The sequence below is a fragment of the Neopsephotus bourkii genome, unplaced genomic scaffold (genome assembly GCF_033783945.1).
Source record: "Neopsephotus bourkii isolate Nb327-2 ecotype Australia unplaced genomic scaffold, CSIRO-AGI_Nbou_v1 NB_1279, whole genome shotgun sequence".
NCBI classification, from domain to species: Eukaryota; Metazoa; Chordata; class Aves; order Psittaciformes; family Psittacidae; genus Neopsephotus; species Neopsephotus bourkii.
The window spans coordinates 5,354,340-5,372,309 of record NW_026901764.1 but is presented as its reverse complement, the minus strand read 5'-3'; the positions used below and the strand labels follow the sequence as shown (position 1 = coordinate 5,372,309).

At 37.0% G+C, this 17,970-nt stretch overlaps 1 protein-coding gene across 5 annotated transcripts in view; it reads left to right on the top strand.

Moving 5' to 3' along the window:
• SLC9A9 (solute carrier family 9 member A9) overlaps positions 1 to 17,970 on the top strand; it is a 199,422-nt gene that overhangs the window by 83,139 nt on the left and 98,313 nt on the right. For all 5 annotated transcript variants that reach the window (XM_061365289.1, XM_061365290.1, XM_061365291.1 and 2 more), the window contains one exon: positions 8,108 to 8,196. In XM_061365289.1, the coding sequence (XP_061221273.1) occupies positions 8,108 to 8,196 (89 nt within the window). The remainder of the gene's footprint in view (positions 1 to 8,107; positions 8,197 to 17,970) is intronic.

The following is a 17,970-nucleotide window of genomic DNA, read 5'->3' as shown; positions in this document are numbered from 1 at the left end:
TTAGACTTGCTTCAAAAATTAACTTGATACATTGTACACTTATGCCTATACTCCTTTTCATTTTCTTCATCTTCAAAAGATTAACACTAGACATAGATATTTCCCTGTGGCTATTAAGTAATATAATTGCAAAATAATTTATTCTTATAATGCTTTCCATACTAGTTCTTCAATCACTATGGGTCGTTTGAAGTCTAATATCGAAGTATGTCATAATTTATAAATAATAGGCTATACTGGCTTTGTGTAAGTATAGTAGGTGGTGGCACTCACTCATTTAGCTTGCAGATTTTTAAAGTAAAATACAAATGGAGAGTAGAGCAAGTGGACATTTTATAAAATATTTTATTCCTCTACCTCAACATATCCCATGATATAGAACACACAATGTATGGCCTGGCCCTTGTTGAAAACTGGATGTGATCAAAACAGAAAATCAAAATAAAAAACTGGGATGAGTACACAATTATTGTTACACTGATAAATGTAAATAATAAATTAATGTTATGGTTATTAATCTTATAGCGATTATCATCAGGCTGTGACATATGCATGATGAATTGATTCTGATAGAATAGAATCTAATTTGTGCACTTCCTGATTTGCCCAGAAGTAGATCACAGAATCATAGAATAGTTACGGTTGGAAAGGACCTCAAGATCATCTAGTTCCAACCCTCCTGCCATGGGCAGGGACACCTCACACTAAAACATGCCACCTGACTGTGGATCAAAGTCGCAATAATAGTCTTATAGTAAGGTCAGTGTTGCTTTAACTTTCAAGCTTCATTGTAGAGTATTTACTAGCAGGCTCTTAAAAAAAAATATGAAATCATAAATACTTGGTCATTAGTCTGAGAAAGATTCCATGATGTGCGTGGTCGTTTAACGTTCACCCCAGTTAGACCTTCTCCATCTACAACTGTTTGAACTAAATGCCATTCAAATAAAAAGAAACTAATATACCTGCAAAAAAAAGCACTCAAATATATGTATGTGAATTTATTTGCATGCATGTAATTAATAAGTGCGTACTTCAAAGTCATGTAGAATCTATCAGTGCAAAAGCATCAAAAGTATGGCCACCCACCTCTAAATTTTACATGCTAAAGACCTGTGCTATGAAGCCAAGAAAGACAATAGATCTTTAATAAAAAATATCTTCGGTGGGTTCATCTTTTTTCCTTTATTGGTTTTCAGAGCCCAGCCCAAAATTCTTGTTTTCTGATCATTATAAAGGAAATAACTTGTGATAATAAATTACTGCTGCTTCCTTACCTTCAGCAATTCTTATCTGAACATTTTGTGATATATGTCTGACATTTGCCTTCTCATTCAGGGGCTCACAGGAGCAGAGAGTATACGTAGTGAGAAAGGTTTTCTTCAAAAAAAATGGTAATAAGCAGCAGCTTATTATGACTGATGTACCCAGGACAAGTCTGAAGATCTAGTCTGTCACTGGGGCAGTTTTGTGCTTTGTATCTTCCCTTATTTAAAATGTTGTGACTGGTTATTCTTGTATCACTCTCAGAAGGGATCTACCCAAGCATTTCTGACTGCACTGTGATCATAATGCAGGTTGGTACCTGATTGGCTTTAGTTCACAGAGCTGACATAATTCAAGAAAAGGAAGTTATTCTGGGTTTTAAGTTCTAAACTTTGTGGTTTTCTTTCCTTTCTTTATAAGTAATGTGCCATGTTATGTTATACAGAGAAGTAGACAGGCTTCTCCCAGCAATGAGGATGATTTGAGCTTGGTTTCTAGGTCAAAAGGAAAGAGACCTCAACTGCCTTAAGCTGTAGTTCTGCCATCCTAGGAGGGAAGGATGAAATTTAGGTCTAATTAGATAGATACTAGCTATTCTTAGATATCTATTCATAGATAAGTAGACAGCATTTGGACTGCTGTGTAGATTCAGGTGACAACTGGGCTAGATTGCTATGAGTTACTAATCTGTTACTTGCCTACAGACCTTCAGAGATGGCTCTAAACTCAGGTGGACTCTTTACTTCAGCGGAAGCTCTAGACATACTATGGTGACATATAAGCTAGATCCAATAGCCTGTGTAGTTTCAGTTATCCCATTCAACAGCATCACTTGACCAGTCTACGTGCATATTTGAGTTAATGCTTGGCTTCGACTAATTTAGGTCCTGTTGGAGGGACATCCTTCTAGAACAGTGTAAGAGAAAAACAGAAGGGTGTTTTTTAGAGAAAAGTACATATTCTAGCACGGAGCTCTAACTGAGATCATTGATCAGTTGCATAGCAGGGAAGCCTTACTGCTAGTGAATAGGTTCAGGATAAACAGGTAAGCATTCAGTGTATCTAGAATAAAACCTGTTATGTTTCAGCATAGGAGTTCCAATCCAAATAGAATTCAGCAATTCATTTCTGATTACAACAGTACAACACTCAGGTCTCGCTTGAAGCAGTCAAGTGCAATACCAATGATCAGTCCTCATATGAGGGCCTAAAAAACTCTCAGCTCTGTCTTTTGTTCCTTTAAGTCACTTCAACATAAAATCAATCTCAGACAACTTCAGAGATAAAAGCTTCATGAACAAAGGACCAGCTTTGGTTCTGCATTGGTGCAGGTCTGGGGAAAGAAACCTTAAATCTTTGCTTTAGTATCAAGAAAATGATTTGTCACACTTCATACCCTCAGTGAAAACAGGCTGAATAGGGATATTGTTGCTACTGGGTTTATAGCCTTATTATTGCAACAAGTTGATGAAGAACACAGTGCCTCATTTCCTGCCACTCACAAAATCAGTATGCACTGGGATGTGCCCAGTAACTGCTGTAGGGATACTCTGACATAAATATGACTCCAAAGTAAACGTTATCTGACTTAAATAATTTCTCTATTACCCAGTACTCGTTATTCTCTTTTTCACATATTTCACTGTCACTGGTGAAAGACCAGTTTTTGTTGCTTGTTTTACTGTGGCATTTGCAGAATATTGTGCATCATAAAAATGCATCTCAAAAGCTCTGAGATGCTTCAAATTTGGGACGAAAATCAGTCAGTTTACCTGTAGATCTTTTCAAATGGAGTTATACATTTCATCCACTCCCTTATTAGATGGAGGTTGGATCGTTTGTTTGTTCTGAGTTTAGTTTTTTTTTTAACCACTAAAAGACCTGACAGCTGGAAACATAATGTCAGTTTTATTCTCTTAGATTAGCAAATTCTGAAGTTTAAATTGTAGACAGCCACTTCCGGGTTTGCATTAAAAGCACACTGTACCTGCTGGCCTTCTATGACAAAAGACAAACCTTTTTACAGTTTCTCTCTTAGCACCAGATATTAAAAAGCAAGGGTATGTTATATTTTGCCTATTTGTAAAATTATCCAAACCAAGATTTGTCTTTTGGAAACAACATAGGAATTGTTTTTAGATTAACACTTGTAAATTAATGCTTACACTATCATGCTAATGTTCACACTGCCAGCAAAATGCTTTTAAAAATACAAGTTACTCCTTTATCCTATATTATCTTTTGATATTACAAGCTTTTGTTCTAACAACGGTTTCAACTACAAGTACTGGGCAAAAGTAACGTATGAATAATTTCTCTAATTGTATTAACAACCTATCACTATTTCTCTGTGTTACAAAAAAAAATATAAAATAAAATGTTAGGATTTTATTTCTAATAAAACCTTTTCAAAGAGTTTGAGTTGCAGGTGAAAGTTTATCGTGACTATAACCATTTTATTGTGAGTTAGTGAAAAAAATCACTAACTTCACTAATAAACACAAGCAGCTGTATTGCACTTAACAAGCAATCACACATTTCCATTAAAAATGTTCCCTGCTTATTTTAGGTTAGTAATTAAATAAATCAGCAATTATAGTACGAAGTATCTTAGTAATTACTAAATTTGCCACTTAAAAATGAAACAATGTGACAGCACTGAAAATGTGAGCTAAGACTCCAACATCCCAAAATTATAGCACTGAGCAATAAGGACAGGTCAAAGGACCATCTCACTTTATCTGCCTCCCTTCATCTAATAAATACTTTCTGTTTCCAATCTCAATATTATCATGTTTGGTCTTACCTGTTTCTCTGTGAAAAAAAGCCTACAACAATTTAATTACCTAATTAATCTGCCATGCACCATTCATACAATATTTAGATACCCAGCTAACTTTAAAATCCAGCTTTGATAGCCTTACAAAGAAATCCAGGTTTTTTTTTCCTTCTAACTAAAAAGTTCTGTGTTTGCCTCTTTAGGTACTTCTCTATCCTTTGTTGTTGCATTAACATGTAATTGGTCATTACTTTTAAGTAATCATTTTTATGGCAATGCATTACAAACAATTTCCTCCAAGCCTTTTAATGAACCATTCATTCTGAGAGGCATGGCTGGTGCATATTCAGCCTTCAATTGCTGCAATTGAAATATTCCACTGCATTCCCCCAGTCTTCCCTGGAAACAGGGTATCTGGTTTCTACACTTGCATAATTGCATGGTTCAGATCATTTATTCCTATTGTAAAATTAGATTTAGCTATTTTATTCCTCATGTCACTCAGTTCTCTCACTACCTCTAAATAACAGTTTCTTAGCAGTCAAAAAAACATTTATAATCATAGTGGAATTTAATAGTCAATATTAAAAATGCAAGACTTGGCATGATGATTCATCTAGAAGAAATTGAATCAGAAACTCTTATCTCCATTTCTGTTACTGAGCCCAGTGATACTTGGCAACATTACTGATTGGCTGGTTTGTTTCTTTTTACTGAAATTTCATTGTTTGAGCATCCCCTTGCATATTATTAATGCCTTGAGAATTTTTAAACTCCCCAGATCAGTTCTGCACAATCAAACACACTTACTGAGAAAAAAGATTTAGATGCATTGAAGAGAACAATTAGACCTCAGAAAAACATGGATTTCTGGAATGTATTTAGGAAGTAACAATCTCACTACTCCCCACATTGTGAAGAAAAGTCTTAGTGTAGTTATAAAATCTAAATATCAAAACAGACATAAGAAAATAAATATTAAACAACAAAGGCACAGAAGTTAAAGCTCAGTGGAATTTCTCTTGGCTACAGAGACTGTGTTCTGTAGAAGTAGTACAGGTAAATTTACAATATAAAGAGAACCCAGAAGCAAAGATGTCCATTGTGGTTTGTGGGGGAAAGAAAAGATTTGCTTGCTCATTTTCTTTCTGATGGCAGTTATCCCTTGTGCCAAATTCATCTCAGAATTTTTTATTCCATACTTTTTTCTTCCATCAAAGGCATATTAATGCCAGGCTTCAGTTCTTCCCAGAAAAAAGAGGGGATTGCAAGTAAAGGAAGCTGGATTTTATTGGACAGCACTTTCATCATTAGCAATCCAAATAGAATCAGAAATATGAGAAAAGCATGGTGAGGTACTAATTACATTAACTGGTATGTGGCAGTGTGTAGTGTACACACACACACACACACACACATTCACACACTCCCCCCACTGAAGTAGTTTCAGCATTGTCTAAATTTTTCCTTTGCCATGTTTCCTTATCTGTACAATGCTTTAGGGGAGGAGCATAAACCTGTTAAAGTACTTACTGAGACACCAGTGCTTTCCCCTGATAACTTGGTCAGCACATTACCATCCATTTTTTCCTGTGACCATGTGAAGCCTGGCCTGCTTCTATTAATCCTTTTGAAGTAGCAGATTGTTTTATATCATGTTTGCCATGCTAAAGCCTGCAGCACTGTAGATTCTGCCCCCTCGCTGAGCCCCTTCTTGACAGCCTTTGTAAATTCAGGAGAGTCACCATCCTGGAGCAGATGGAGGAATCCTTACCCAATTTCAAGTCCAGGACTGAAGGCACAGACTGGGATTATTTTCACAATTGTACTTCATGCTTTTGGCTTTCAGTACTGGTTTATATGTTTCGGTTCATGCTAATTTAACCCAATAAATGCCTAGAAAGCTGCTGCATATTACAAGGATGGATATTGCCTAAACCTGGACGGGTATCTTTTTGCTTCCTTTATTGCCTCAGTGTGTTTCCTTGGATTCATCAGTGTTGTCTCAGTACAAGTGAGCAGCCTATGAGCTAAATATTTCCTAACAATTTGCAGAGCAGCCCATGAGGAAGCAGAACTAAAATGCTAATTAGGGCTCAGAGGGGAAGCAGTGAGTAGGACTGAAAGGCACAAGAACTAAAGCACTGTGGGATGGTGGAAAACTACCTATATGTGAACCCCAGAGATCACAGGTGTGCAGTGATCACACTGCAGTCCGGCTTTGCGTAAAACCGGTCATTGCTCTTGTGCTCTTTTTGCAAAACTAGACAGAAACTGAGCAGAACTTGCATGCTCCACATACTTCAGGAAATGCATGTGGAGGTTTCCAGGGGAATGATGATTGGAATGGACACGAACAAGCCCTGAGCTGTTGCGTAAATAATTGTCTATGTAGACATGCCCCAAGTTTAAGGAAAGCATAGAACTTTCTTTCTCCATGGGCATTTATGTATGATTACTGGTGATATGTTTTGCTTGTTTGTTTTCTATTTTCTCCCTGTGTGCGTTCCTTCTGCCTTATCAGTGTCTGGAGCTGACACAAAATTGCAGCTACACTCTTATCGGCTACTTTAATTATAATATTGCGTTACAGTGATGTTACTCAATGATTCTAGTGAATTAGAACCAGGGCCAGAGAGGAAGTTTTAAAAAATTAGAAATATCACTACAATACAGAGTCACTTTTCCTGACAAACATGATACCCTTCTCCTTAAGACCTTCCAGAAGCTGGGAAGTATAATTACTGCCACATGACTACAGAAAACTTAGTCATCCTGTGCAAAGCAGCTCACACTTGCCATAGTATCACTTTATAAGTGATGTTGTGTTGTCTACCTTGCAAACTGTTACACACTGTTTATGATAAGGCTAAAAATCAGGCACAGACTGAAATGACTTTCCCTGATTTCAGTCATTCTGGACCAGTATTACATTTTTTAAAATGTAATAAAATTATTTTTGGCTTACCAGCCTCTGCCAAAATTTTCCAAAAGTCCTTCATGTTATGATTATGTTAATCTTGCCTAATTGTCAGTCAGATTATGGTCAGATGCTACCATGTATTAATTATAAGAAATTTTCTACAGTTTTAGCCAAATACATAGCAATGGAATGTGTGATGGACCAGGTAGAAGACTCAAGACCTTCCTAACTTTTAGCAAAGAAAAGAAAAATCTAGTTTCTTTGAAAGATGCCTTATAAAACCATGCCAAGTGCAAGGCCTTGCACCTGGGTCAGAGCAATCGCAGGCACAGCTACAGGCTGTGCAGAGAAGAGATTCAGAGCAGCCCTGCAGAGAAGGGTGCTTGTCAATGAGAAAATGAACATGAACCGGCTTCAGTGTGCGCTTGCAGCCCAGAAAGCCAACCGTATCCTGGGCTGCATCAAAAGGAGTGTGACCAACAGGTCGAAGGTGATCCTGCCCCTCTATTCTGCTCTTGTGAGACCTCACTTGGAGTATTGTGTACAGTTCTGGTGTCCTCAACATAAAAAGGACATGGAACTGTTGGAACAAGTCCAGAAGAGGGCCATGAGAATGATCAGGGGACTGGAGCACCTCACATATGAGATCGGCTGAGAAAGTTGGGGCTGATCAGCCTGGAGAAGAGAAGGCTGCGTGGAGACCTCATATCAGCCTTCCAGTACCTGAAGGGGGCCTGTAAGGATGCTGGAGAGGGACTCTTCATTAGGGACTGTAGTGACAGGACAAGGGATAACAGGTTAAACAGGGGAAGTTTAGATTGGCTATAAGGAGGAAATTCTTTCCTGTTAGGCCCGGGAATGGGCTGCACAGGAAAGTTGTGAATGCTCCATCCCTGGCCAGGTTGGACACAGCCTTGGGTGAGATGGTTTACTTGATGTCTCCCTGCCTATGGCAGGAGGGTTGGAACTAGATGATCTTAAGGTCCTTTCCAACCCTAATTATTCTATGATTTTGTGATTCTATATCTTAAAGTTATTTTCTTATAAAATGCTACTAACAATCTAACTTTTTTATGCAGCCTTTTGGAAAACTTAAGAAAACAGAAGCAGCTAACTCTGGTTTTCTCTCTGAATTTCAGGTATTGTTGCAGTCCTTTTCTGTGGAGTCACACAGGCACATTATACCTACAACAATCTGTCGCCAGATTCCAAAATGAGAACTAAACAGGTATGACACAGAAATAACTGACTTTGTGTCTTCAAATGGGGTAAGAGATGCTCAGAGGTACTGGAATGTATCCGGAAGGGACTTCATTATTAATGCAAAGGAAGAGGCTTATGTTTTCATTAGGGGAAAGACTGGAGATTTTGCCAAAAAAACAGTAACAATTTTCTGGATAAGCAAAAACCATAAGAATCTGTTCTTCCCAAGAGACCTGAAATGTTAGTTGAGGAGATGAAGGGTAAGGAAATAACAATTTATGCTAGTTTCAGTACAAAAATGCTGTGAAGTTAAGGAAATCAAAGAGCTCCAGTAAATCAGAGAGAAGTGGTCTGAGACACTGGATCCATGTGGATTTTTTGCAAAGGGACTGTATAAACTGCAGCCCAGCCCACAGACATGAGCAGTGACATAATTTATTTTCTGCCTCATTAAGAATCTGACATAACTAGAAAGATAATGACTTTTTTATGTTGGCCTATTTAGTTTAAAGAACGGAGAAATTTGGGCACCCATTTTTTGTTTGTACAGGTTACTAGTCCAATTGTAATTATCTTTTTAAAACTGGGGGCTGTTCTCAGTACTAGATATGTGTCATTGCAATGTTCAAAATGCTTTTCAGAACAAGGGGTAATTTTAAACTACTTCATCATTACCTAGGTCCTATAAGAAGTCATTTAAATGCAGTTTTCTTCCCTTTTAATGTTGACACAAATGTCCCAAGAAGCCTTGGTTGGAGAAACTCTATCTCCTAGAACTAAATGGAAACATATGGTCTGTGACGAGAATTTTCATGATTCTATCTGGTACCTTTTTCAGCAGTTCCTCTGTTTTAAGCATCAGAAATTTTACTTAGAAAATTTTGATGGCTCTTTTACGTCACAGTTTAATAAAAAAATCCAATTTTCTAACAAAAGCAGATAGAAAAAAATACTGGCCACAGTATCAGTTCAACTGTCAGACTTTCTCAGATTTTAAATCACCAAAGCAGTTTCTGGACAGTGTTTCTAGAATATACTGTTACCTATTGAACAGGATTGCATTTCTTCATACCAGCAGGGACGGATGTTTCCAAAAACATTCCAGCAAAAAAAATAACCTTTCTCTGATAACTGCACAATAAGGGAATAACATTTATGTTTACTACTATTTTACAGAAATACTGAATTGCATATGCCATTACTACCCTTGCATCTGACTGTTACAGTTTGAATACAAGACTTTTTCAGGGATTCATCTGCATGATTTAGTGATGCATAGCCTCAGAGAGAGAAATTAAAAAAGAGAGGCCATGGTATTTCTACTTACATAGGAAGCTTTTCAACTACAGAAGTAACTAACATTTAGTTTAAATGCATAGTGGTTTTGTTCATGTTTATTCTGTTATTCCCTTGCATTCAACAGTGCAAAACAAAACAGTGAAAATAAACTGAATCTACCCTTGAACACACAGAAAAGGGATTATGTGTTTCTCTATAGAGCTGTGAGTTTTATGCACCCCTTCTGTTTTTCTCTTCCCCTATGAGCTCTTAATCCTTACCTCCCTTTCAATGTGGTTCAAAAATTTTTGTTAAATTCCTGTGAATTCTTCTAATTTCTTTTCTAATCCAAAGATTACCCTTTCATATGCAGCTGTTTCAGCAAGACCTGCACTACCTCTTTCTTTCTCTCCCCAAAAGAATTCTTCTCAAGCAAATTTACTAAGCCAAACACTTGGCATTCTCACAATCCTATATGACTTGAGAACATTTTAAGTTAATATGGTTGCTTGGACAGACAGCTTTGCTCCTAATCTAAGTCATTTTTATCACTCATTACAGGCCAAAAGCAAGGGTGCTTCAGTTCACTTACTGAATTATTCTAAAGCAGCTTCTTTTGTTACAATATGACAGACCTTTCAATAAGGACTGGTGAACTATAATGCACACTGACAGAACAGTAAGTTAAGACCAAAGCTAAAGCTAACAAACCCCACAGAAATTAGATTTAAAACTGTAAATCAGATTATGAAATTGTGTTACCTGTTTTTAAACAAATGCTTTTTCTGTACTGCTTCGCACATTTTTCTTTACATTTTTACCAGCTATTAAAGTTTCATAGCTTGATGGTAAAATCTGGTACACAATGATAGAGGCTGTATTTCTGGCCATGATAGGGAGTTCTGCATTTCTCACAATACCTCATCATTTGCCTTAAAAAAAATAGATTAAAAAAAAAGAAATAACAAACCTGGTATGATTTTCTTCAGATACTGATATAAAATGAAAACTTATCTACAGTTCTTAAATGAGAATTCAAGGACCTCTATTAAGAACGTTCATCAAAAGATGCTGTGTAATTATTAGTCCCCATGTATCCTTTATTATCTAGTCAATCACTGTTTGACAGTCTGTGAAAGAGAAATATTAGATTCTAAGCATCTGAAGCTTAAAGAATCTTACAAATTTTGTCAAAATCAATGGCTTATTTTAACATTGTCATAAGTAAGATAATAAATGTTTAGTGAAAATGCAGGCTTTAGAGAGGTTTCATTCAGTCCAATTATCCCAATTCTCTCTTAAGTACCTATAAACATTAACTTTGTGTGGGTTTTGGTTGGGTGTTTTTATTTTATTTTTATTTTTTTAACATGAGTGATGTTTGATACCAGTATTTTTAACTTGTCATCACCATTGACCTGACTATGGTCATTGTTATTTCAACATTAAAATTGACACTGCCATCCGTGGAAAAAAGGTTCGGTCATACATTTAAAGTTTAATTTATCCAATATGTCTTTAACAAAGGGGAGGATGAAACCGTTAGGACCTGATCGAAAGCTATTTGATTCTGTGCAGCTTTCTCGAATTATTTACAGCTACTATTATAACCTCATATTATGCTGCAGGCAAGCAACAGTTGCTTCTAATTCTTGGGACATTGTAGTTCAGATTTTACATTAGGTTCTTCAGATGCACAGTTGGGTTGTGTGGATTTGCTCAGCTGCAAGTCAGTCAGTGGCTAGGCAGGGTGTTGCTAGATAAACAGAAATTACTGGTTTGTTGAAAGTGGGTAGACTGTAAAATCCTACAGGTCATCTCTAGAAAGAGATGCATGGACACCACTGTGTTTTCTACAGAAAGAGACGAAATTCCATGCTATTTTTTCCTCTCTGCCCTCTAGCACTTTTACTCAAATACCAGGCTGAGACCAACACAGTTTCCTAGTAGTGGAGTATTAAGAGAGGCTTCTGCCTTTCTGTAATGGCTGTAAATTTTATCCATCGTACTTGTGAGTTATATTATTTATGTTCCCTTAACTCCAGAGAATAGCTACAATGAAGAGACCAGAAAACAGCACTATCTCTCTTTGGTTAAGTATGCAAGGGTATGGAAAATTCTGCTTTCACACAAAATACAGTGCCAACAAATAAATTCTGGGAAGGGAATTCTGAAAGAAAACATCTCCTATCGAAGAAGAGCCAGAGAATTACTAGAAGACACAGGAAAGCATGTCCAACCAGCAAGGGGGTATGTCACACACTGCCCCGCCTGTCTCTGTTCATTCCACTAGTCTAACCCTTGTTTGCATAGTCAGCTCTGAAATAGTTGTTCTAACAAGCTCTTGAAGGTTGCCTTCTCAGGTTAGGTATAATAGTCTCTTTAATCACATTTTAAGTTAAACAGTTACATTTTTCACTGATCCTGATAACAAACCCATTAGGGAACACCTGACTTATAGACAAAACTTCTGGCCTGATTGTTCAGCTGCACTGGGCGTGCAGTATGCACAAGATACCACATTAAGATTTCAGCAGCCCTTCACCTCCAAGGTTTTATGCAGGTTTGAGAACAGGGTGAGGGTAAAACAAGAGAACACTGTGCTACATAACTTTTGAGCAGCTTTAGCAAGGCATGTGTTCTTACTAAGACTGCTTGAGCAAATTAACTTACACTGAAGGACTGAAAGTTCAGATTGGTCTTTCCTCACTGATGGACGTAGTACCACTTGCTTCACATTTTAATTTCCACACTATAACACAGGCATCATCATCTCCAATTATTGAAAGTCATCACTTTACAGAGGAGCAGCTAATATCCCCTGCAAATCTCTTGAAAATACATTACATTTTAAAAAGTGCTTGGCTCATTTATGATATAGCTATACATTTTCCAACAAGGAAACAGGCTAGGGATCAATCAGCTTATTGCTGGATCATAAACTGAGCTGTATTCCAAACAGAGTTTGGTGTAAAAGGTTTGTGTTTATAAACATATTAATTTAATGTTAATTACTCCTATTATTTGAAACGAGCTGACAAAACAGTCATGAAACATTTTTTTTTAATGCCTCAAAAACTGTAAATCAAATCAGAGTCTCTTGACTATGACGTGCCACTGAATAGCATCATCACTGATGCTGTTCCATCCATAGTGAGTTCACCTCTGAAGTAAATTGGAATAAGAGACTATAAACTAGAAAGTAAAGTATGGCAATGAATATGTCCAAATCTACTGAAGAAGGGCAGAAGGGGAACCAACAGCATCAGGCAATGTTTACTACAAACAGCACTGTAGACTAGAAGGCAAAGAGGTGGCTGAAATCAGGTTTTAGGTTTCTATATCCAAATGAAGCACCATTCCTGTGATCTAGTCATTCTACTACTTTTCTGCTGGCCTAATTATCTCATAAACTAGCTACAAGCAGCCCTACACTCAGCCTGGAAACAAGAAGTTCACATTCTGTAGGTTCATGTTACAATGACTATCTGACAGGATTCTCCTGACAGCTATCTCTCCATAAGAAAAGGAATAATGCACTGCAAATTCTGCTCCAGTAGCAGAATGATATCTCATGAGTTTCTTGTCAAAAGCACATGCCAGCAACTGCATCTACCGTTTTTATCTTTCTGTGAGAGAAGGGGAGCAGCTGAGTTGAGACAGCTATGTACTACTACTGCCAAAACTGTGTCAATCTGTGAGGTGTCCCACTCCAGATATGTAGCACCCATATTGTATTTGGGAGATGCACCCTCTAAAATCATAGGAAAAAACAATACAAAATTAAATGGGTTTAGTGCCGTTATCTTAAATGCTCCACAGTCACACAGGACTTGTGTGGGCCCTGTGGGTTTGGTCCTGCTATTTATATGAGTATTTAAAAGTCCAAATAACTACAGCTGTGCTTACTTCCAAAGCACACAACCTACTTGAATTTATCTCTAGTTAATATACCTACTATTTTTTGTTATCAGGCGTTGGACTGTTTGTAGATAATTAGTTTACATTTCTGGGAAGGCCGCGCAATTCGCAGGGTATAATGGTTTTTACAAGTCAACCTCTTGACTTTTAAAAGTTACTTCTAGACTGAGGAAAACCCTACTTACAGCAAAATGTCCTGAATAATTAGCAAAGCAGCAACCACCACAAAATATAGTTCTCATCCTTTTGAAATGTGCAGCCTAATTGGCAGCTGCTGTTGTGATTTGTTCAGGAGCTCTAGGTAGGAAAAATATTACCTTTAAGGCACTGCAAGAGGTCAGATGTTTCCATGCAAATTACTGGCAAAGAAAAGACTGAAATAAAAGAAAGTTATCTTTCAAACAAGATTACTACCAGTACTAGATTCTTATCAGTCTTTGCATATGTGGTGTGCAGGAGGAATATGTTTTTCCAGCACACCACAATCACAGTGCCTGCAGGAAAATTTCATACTAGAATGTTTTTTCCATTATCTTCTTAAGTATATAGCACCATTGGCCACCTGATATAGGATAACATTTGATGACTAATGCTCTGCCTGAGGATAAACTGGGAATTCTTTTTAACTAATACACCGCATTTAGGCCTGGCACTCTTCAAAAAGTATTCAGGAGGTCTTTGCCTAAAGGATCCAGTAACGTCCAAATTCCTAATTAGGATTGAACAGGTTGCATATATTAAGTACTTTCTTCCATTTAAGTGGAGACTAAGCATAAAAGGTAGCTCTGATGGGCAGTGTCTCCTCCTGTCTCATGGTTCCCTTTCTGCAGCTGAAAGAAAACCCTCTAATCTCTGATCTCCCTGAAATCTTGCAAGTTCAGACTCAAAAGCAATAAAGATTGGGGCTTCAGGCAGTGCTGCTCAGGAAAGAGTCCAGATGATGAATTTACAGTGGTCAACAGAAAGGTCTGAAGAATCAGCTACTTCTGATAATAGGAAAAAAATAGTATTTGAGAAGATTCATTTGTATAGGAATACTATCAGTATAGTTTTGCCCTTGTTTTAAATTGTGTTGCTTAAAGCAAATACTTTGGAAACAAGTTACATTAGAGGAAAAGCTTGCTCTTGTTTTCTTATATTTTACCCAGATTGGGTTTTGTTTGGTTTGGTCAGGCTTTTTGGGTGGTGGTTGGTTGGGGTTTCTTAAGACAAGGCATTTAGTAAAATCTCTGTTTTGCAGCTGTTCAAAATGATCAGGGAAGACACAGAAATGCCCCTGGTTCTTTTTCTTTCAGAGAGAAGAAAATGATAAAGACATAAAAACATTGTAAGCACAGAGTTAAAAAAATGAATGGTTTATCCTGCATATAGCACGTGGCTGTTAGGAGGAGGTACCAGAAATTGTAGGTCTAAATTTCTGCTGTCTTTGAGACACCTAACTTACATTGCAAACAATAGAAGTCACAGTTTTAGGCCCATGTAAAAGTCCAAAAGCTCACGTCTCTAGGTATTAACTATCATTACAGCTCTAGCCTAAGTACCCCAAAAAGAAGCAACCAAGCAACCTCTCATTCTTGTTCTGTGCTTTCCCTTGTAACCTCCAGCTTTCCCAGCCTGAGGCACTAATGAACTCCAGCTGTGTCACAGGCATGCTGGCTAAGCCTTGTGTTCCTGAGCTGGACGATCATAGCTTGGTAACTCAATGGCTCTCTGCAGAGCAACCGGGTCTGTTACAAACAGCCTGCCCTCGTTTATAAATTGCCTTCTTATTGCTAATTGAATATGCACCACATGCACAGTGCTTGTAATAATTATTACCTTTAAAATGGATTGCAATTGACAAGAAATGTACAATGAATTCCAGTTCTATACACAGCTATTTTCTGTATTTAGCAGAAAAAGCTGAAGACTGGAAATGTGCCAGATGCATTGTTTGACCAGATGTACAATAAGATCTTATGAAACCCTGTAGAATAGTATAATGCTATAAAGAAAGCTAAAGCTTCTTACTGTATCGGTTTAACAAGAAAAATCATAACACAAAAAAATCTTGGTTTCGACAAAAAGGAATTATACTACCATGTCTTTCAATCTGAATCTTAACAAAATCCCTCATTATCTGACTGATGTTCCTGGTTGCTTAACTATGCTAAAAGAATGTTAATCTGCAGTCTCATGACATGTGTCTCCCCTTAAATTTATGTGGAAATGCTGTAATTGTTTCCTTTTAGCTGTGAGCTACACGATGGGTGGTAAACAGCTAGGAAGCACTGCTAGAAGTAAACTGGTAACAGTGGACTTTATAACTGTGGTTTATCAAGTAATTAGCTGCATCATTTTTGATTCATATCATAAAATAGCTTCTATCCTTTATCCTATCCATAATATTGAAAATATTGGATCTCCACATATAGAAATCCCATTAGAATATTCAGTTCTAGACTTCCTTATCTCCATTTTCCCTCTTTTCTTTCTCTTTTTTTTTTTTTTTTTTTTTTGCATACTTGCTTTAGTGATTCCTTAACTGAAAATGTGCAGATTTACTCTGGCCTCATTAGTTCCCACCAATCATGTGACCCTTTATCATCAGCATTTTGTAAGAAATACCATATTCTAGTATCTTACACGTGCCTCCCCCTATGAATAAACAGAATTTTGGACCTATGAAAAAGATATATTCTCTTGAAAACAGCAAGGAAATCAACAATTTTGCTTAAGCATGAGAACTGGAAAATACACGTGCTCAAATGTAGTTCATACCATGACGAAACCCAGAACTGCAGTGAAAACAGTATTTCTACAGAGAACCTCATCTTGCTGAAAATGCTGTCATTTTTGATGCTGGTAGGCTAAGGAACATAATGCCATATGCAAACTAGTTTCCAAACGGCTTCATTGAAGATTTTACAATCTGTTTAAACATTAAACATTTTCTTTAAATATTAATAAAGTTCTTTGATTGTTAAGGTTCCAGTTTACTCTTTGCAGCACAATAACAGATGCCAGGAGTTAGCTAACATACACCAATTGGAATTAAAACCTATAGGCCAAGATATAACTGGCATATGGAGAAATATGTCATGAAATTCCAAGCTTAGACACATGTTGTAGTTTCTTTGAAAGGTTCCCTGAATCACAAATGAGATTCTCATATGTCTTCATCTGTGCCATGGAGTCAAACTGTATGTAGCTACGTAAGCTACTGCAGAATCAAAAACTGGTTCACATAACCATGCAGGCCATGTTATTGCGTCTGTCCCAGTGTTCTTACAAGTGGTCTGAAAACGGTCCTCACTGTGGGTACATAGCCCTTATCCCTAGTTTTTAACTCTGCGTCCTGGCAAATATTCTGTCTTGTGTAGAAAATTTCCTCAATGTACACTATCAAATCAAGTCCCTTCCTAATTATTGCAGCCTTCATCATCACTGCAACTTCGGAATGCATAGGCATAAAAACCAAACCAAGGTCAAGCTAATCCTGGGCTATGAACATATTCTTGAATTATCAACATGTGCTGAAACAGAGCAGACTGTAGGTTAACATTACATACTTAGTTTAGCTTATTCAATTTCATGTTTTGTAAACTTGAAAATTACAACATTCACTTAGTCAGTCCCAACTCTCCCATCTGAGAATTTGTGACAGAGATAAAAAATAAAACTAAACAGCTGACTATAGCTCATCTCTTTCTCTTGATCCTGTCTGTGAGAACAATTAAGGGCTAAAAAGCCCTTTGTCAAAATCTGTTGGATTAAATGTCGAAATCATGACTAGCATTCAAATAAGTGCCTTCTCTTTCCACACATTTTCATACCTATCTGCTTTCATTTATCTAAAGTAATAAAAAGAGCATGGAAGTTTGAGCATCTATTTCAAGCTTTTGACATCTAATTCTGCTTCAGTTCCACTAATTTAGGGGGGTGTTGTCTGCCCTTTACCTCCAGTGGGCTTGAGAAGAGTTCTGAGTGTTTGAGAATTCCAGACCACCGTTCAGCATACTCAGCAGACACTCATGTAGTGACTAATACTTTTATTGAGAAAGCATTTCTCTGTATGAGGTGCCAGATAGTACTTCCCTAGCCACACCTTTTGTTTTCCTATAGATTCTTATTGAAGTTATTTTTAAGGTGCATTAAAGAATGAGTAGTTGCCTCTTCACTACAGATATTCAATTTTATATAAAAGAAAGTGTCTTAGGATCACAGATTTAAGTACAGTTGAAGTTGTATATTTGTTTAGGATTTTTAAATTCCTTTTAGTTTAATGTGATGATTGTGTTTTCTTTTTTTTTTCTGGAGTTTCTGAAACAAGGAAATCACTGGTAATTTAGTAGACCTGAAAACACTGGAAATCCTTACAATACTTTCTGCAGCAACTTCTATTCTGTGGTTTCAGCCAGAGTCTCATTATAGCCAGATGCAAACCTACCCCATTGAAATTAATTATGAAACTATCATTTGAATTCAAATATCCACGGGCTCACTTTGAGTTTGCATTTATTTTGAGAGCAAGATTTCACTTTTTAGTCTTTGAACCCTAGTAACATCTAACTGCTGTAGCTTTTGAAGTTTTGACATTATTAATCTTTGCCTTGTTTCT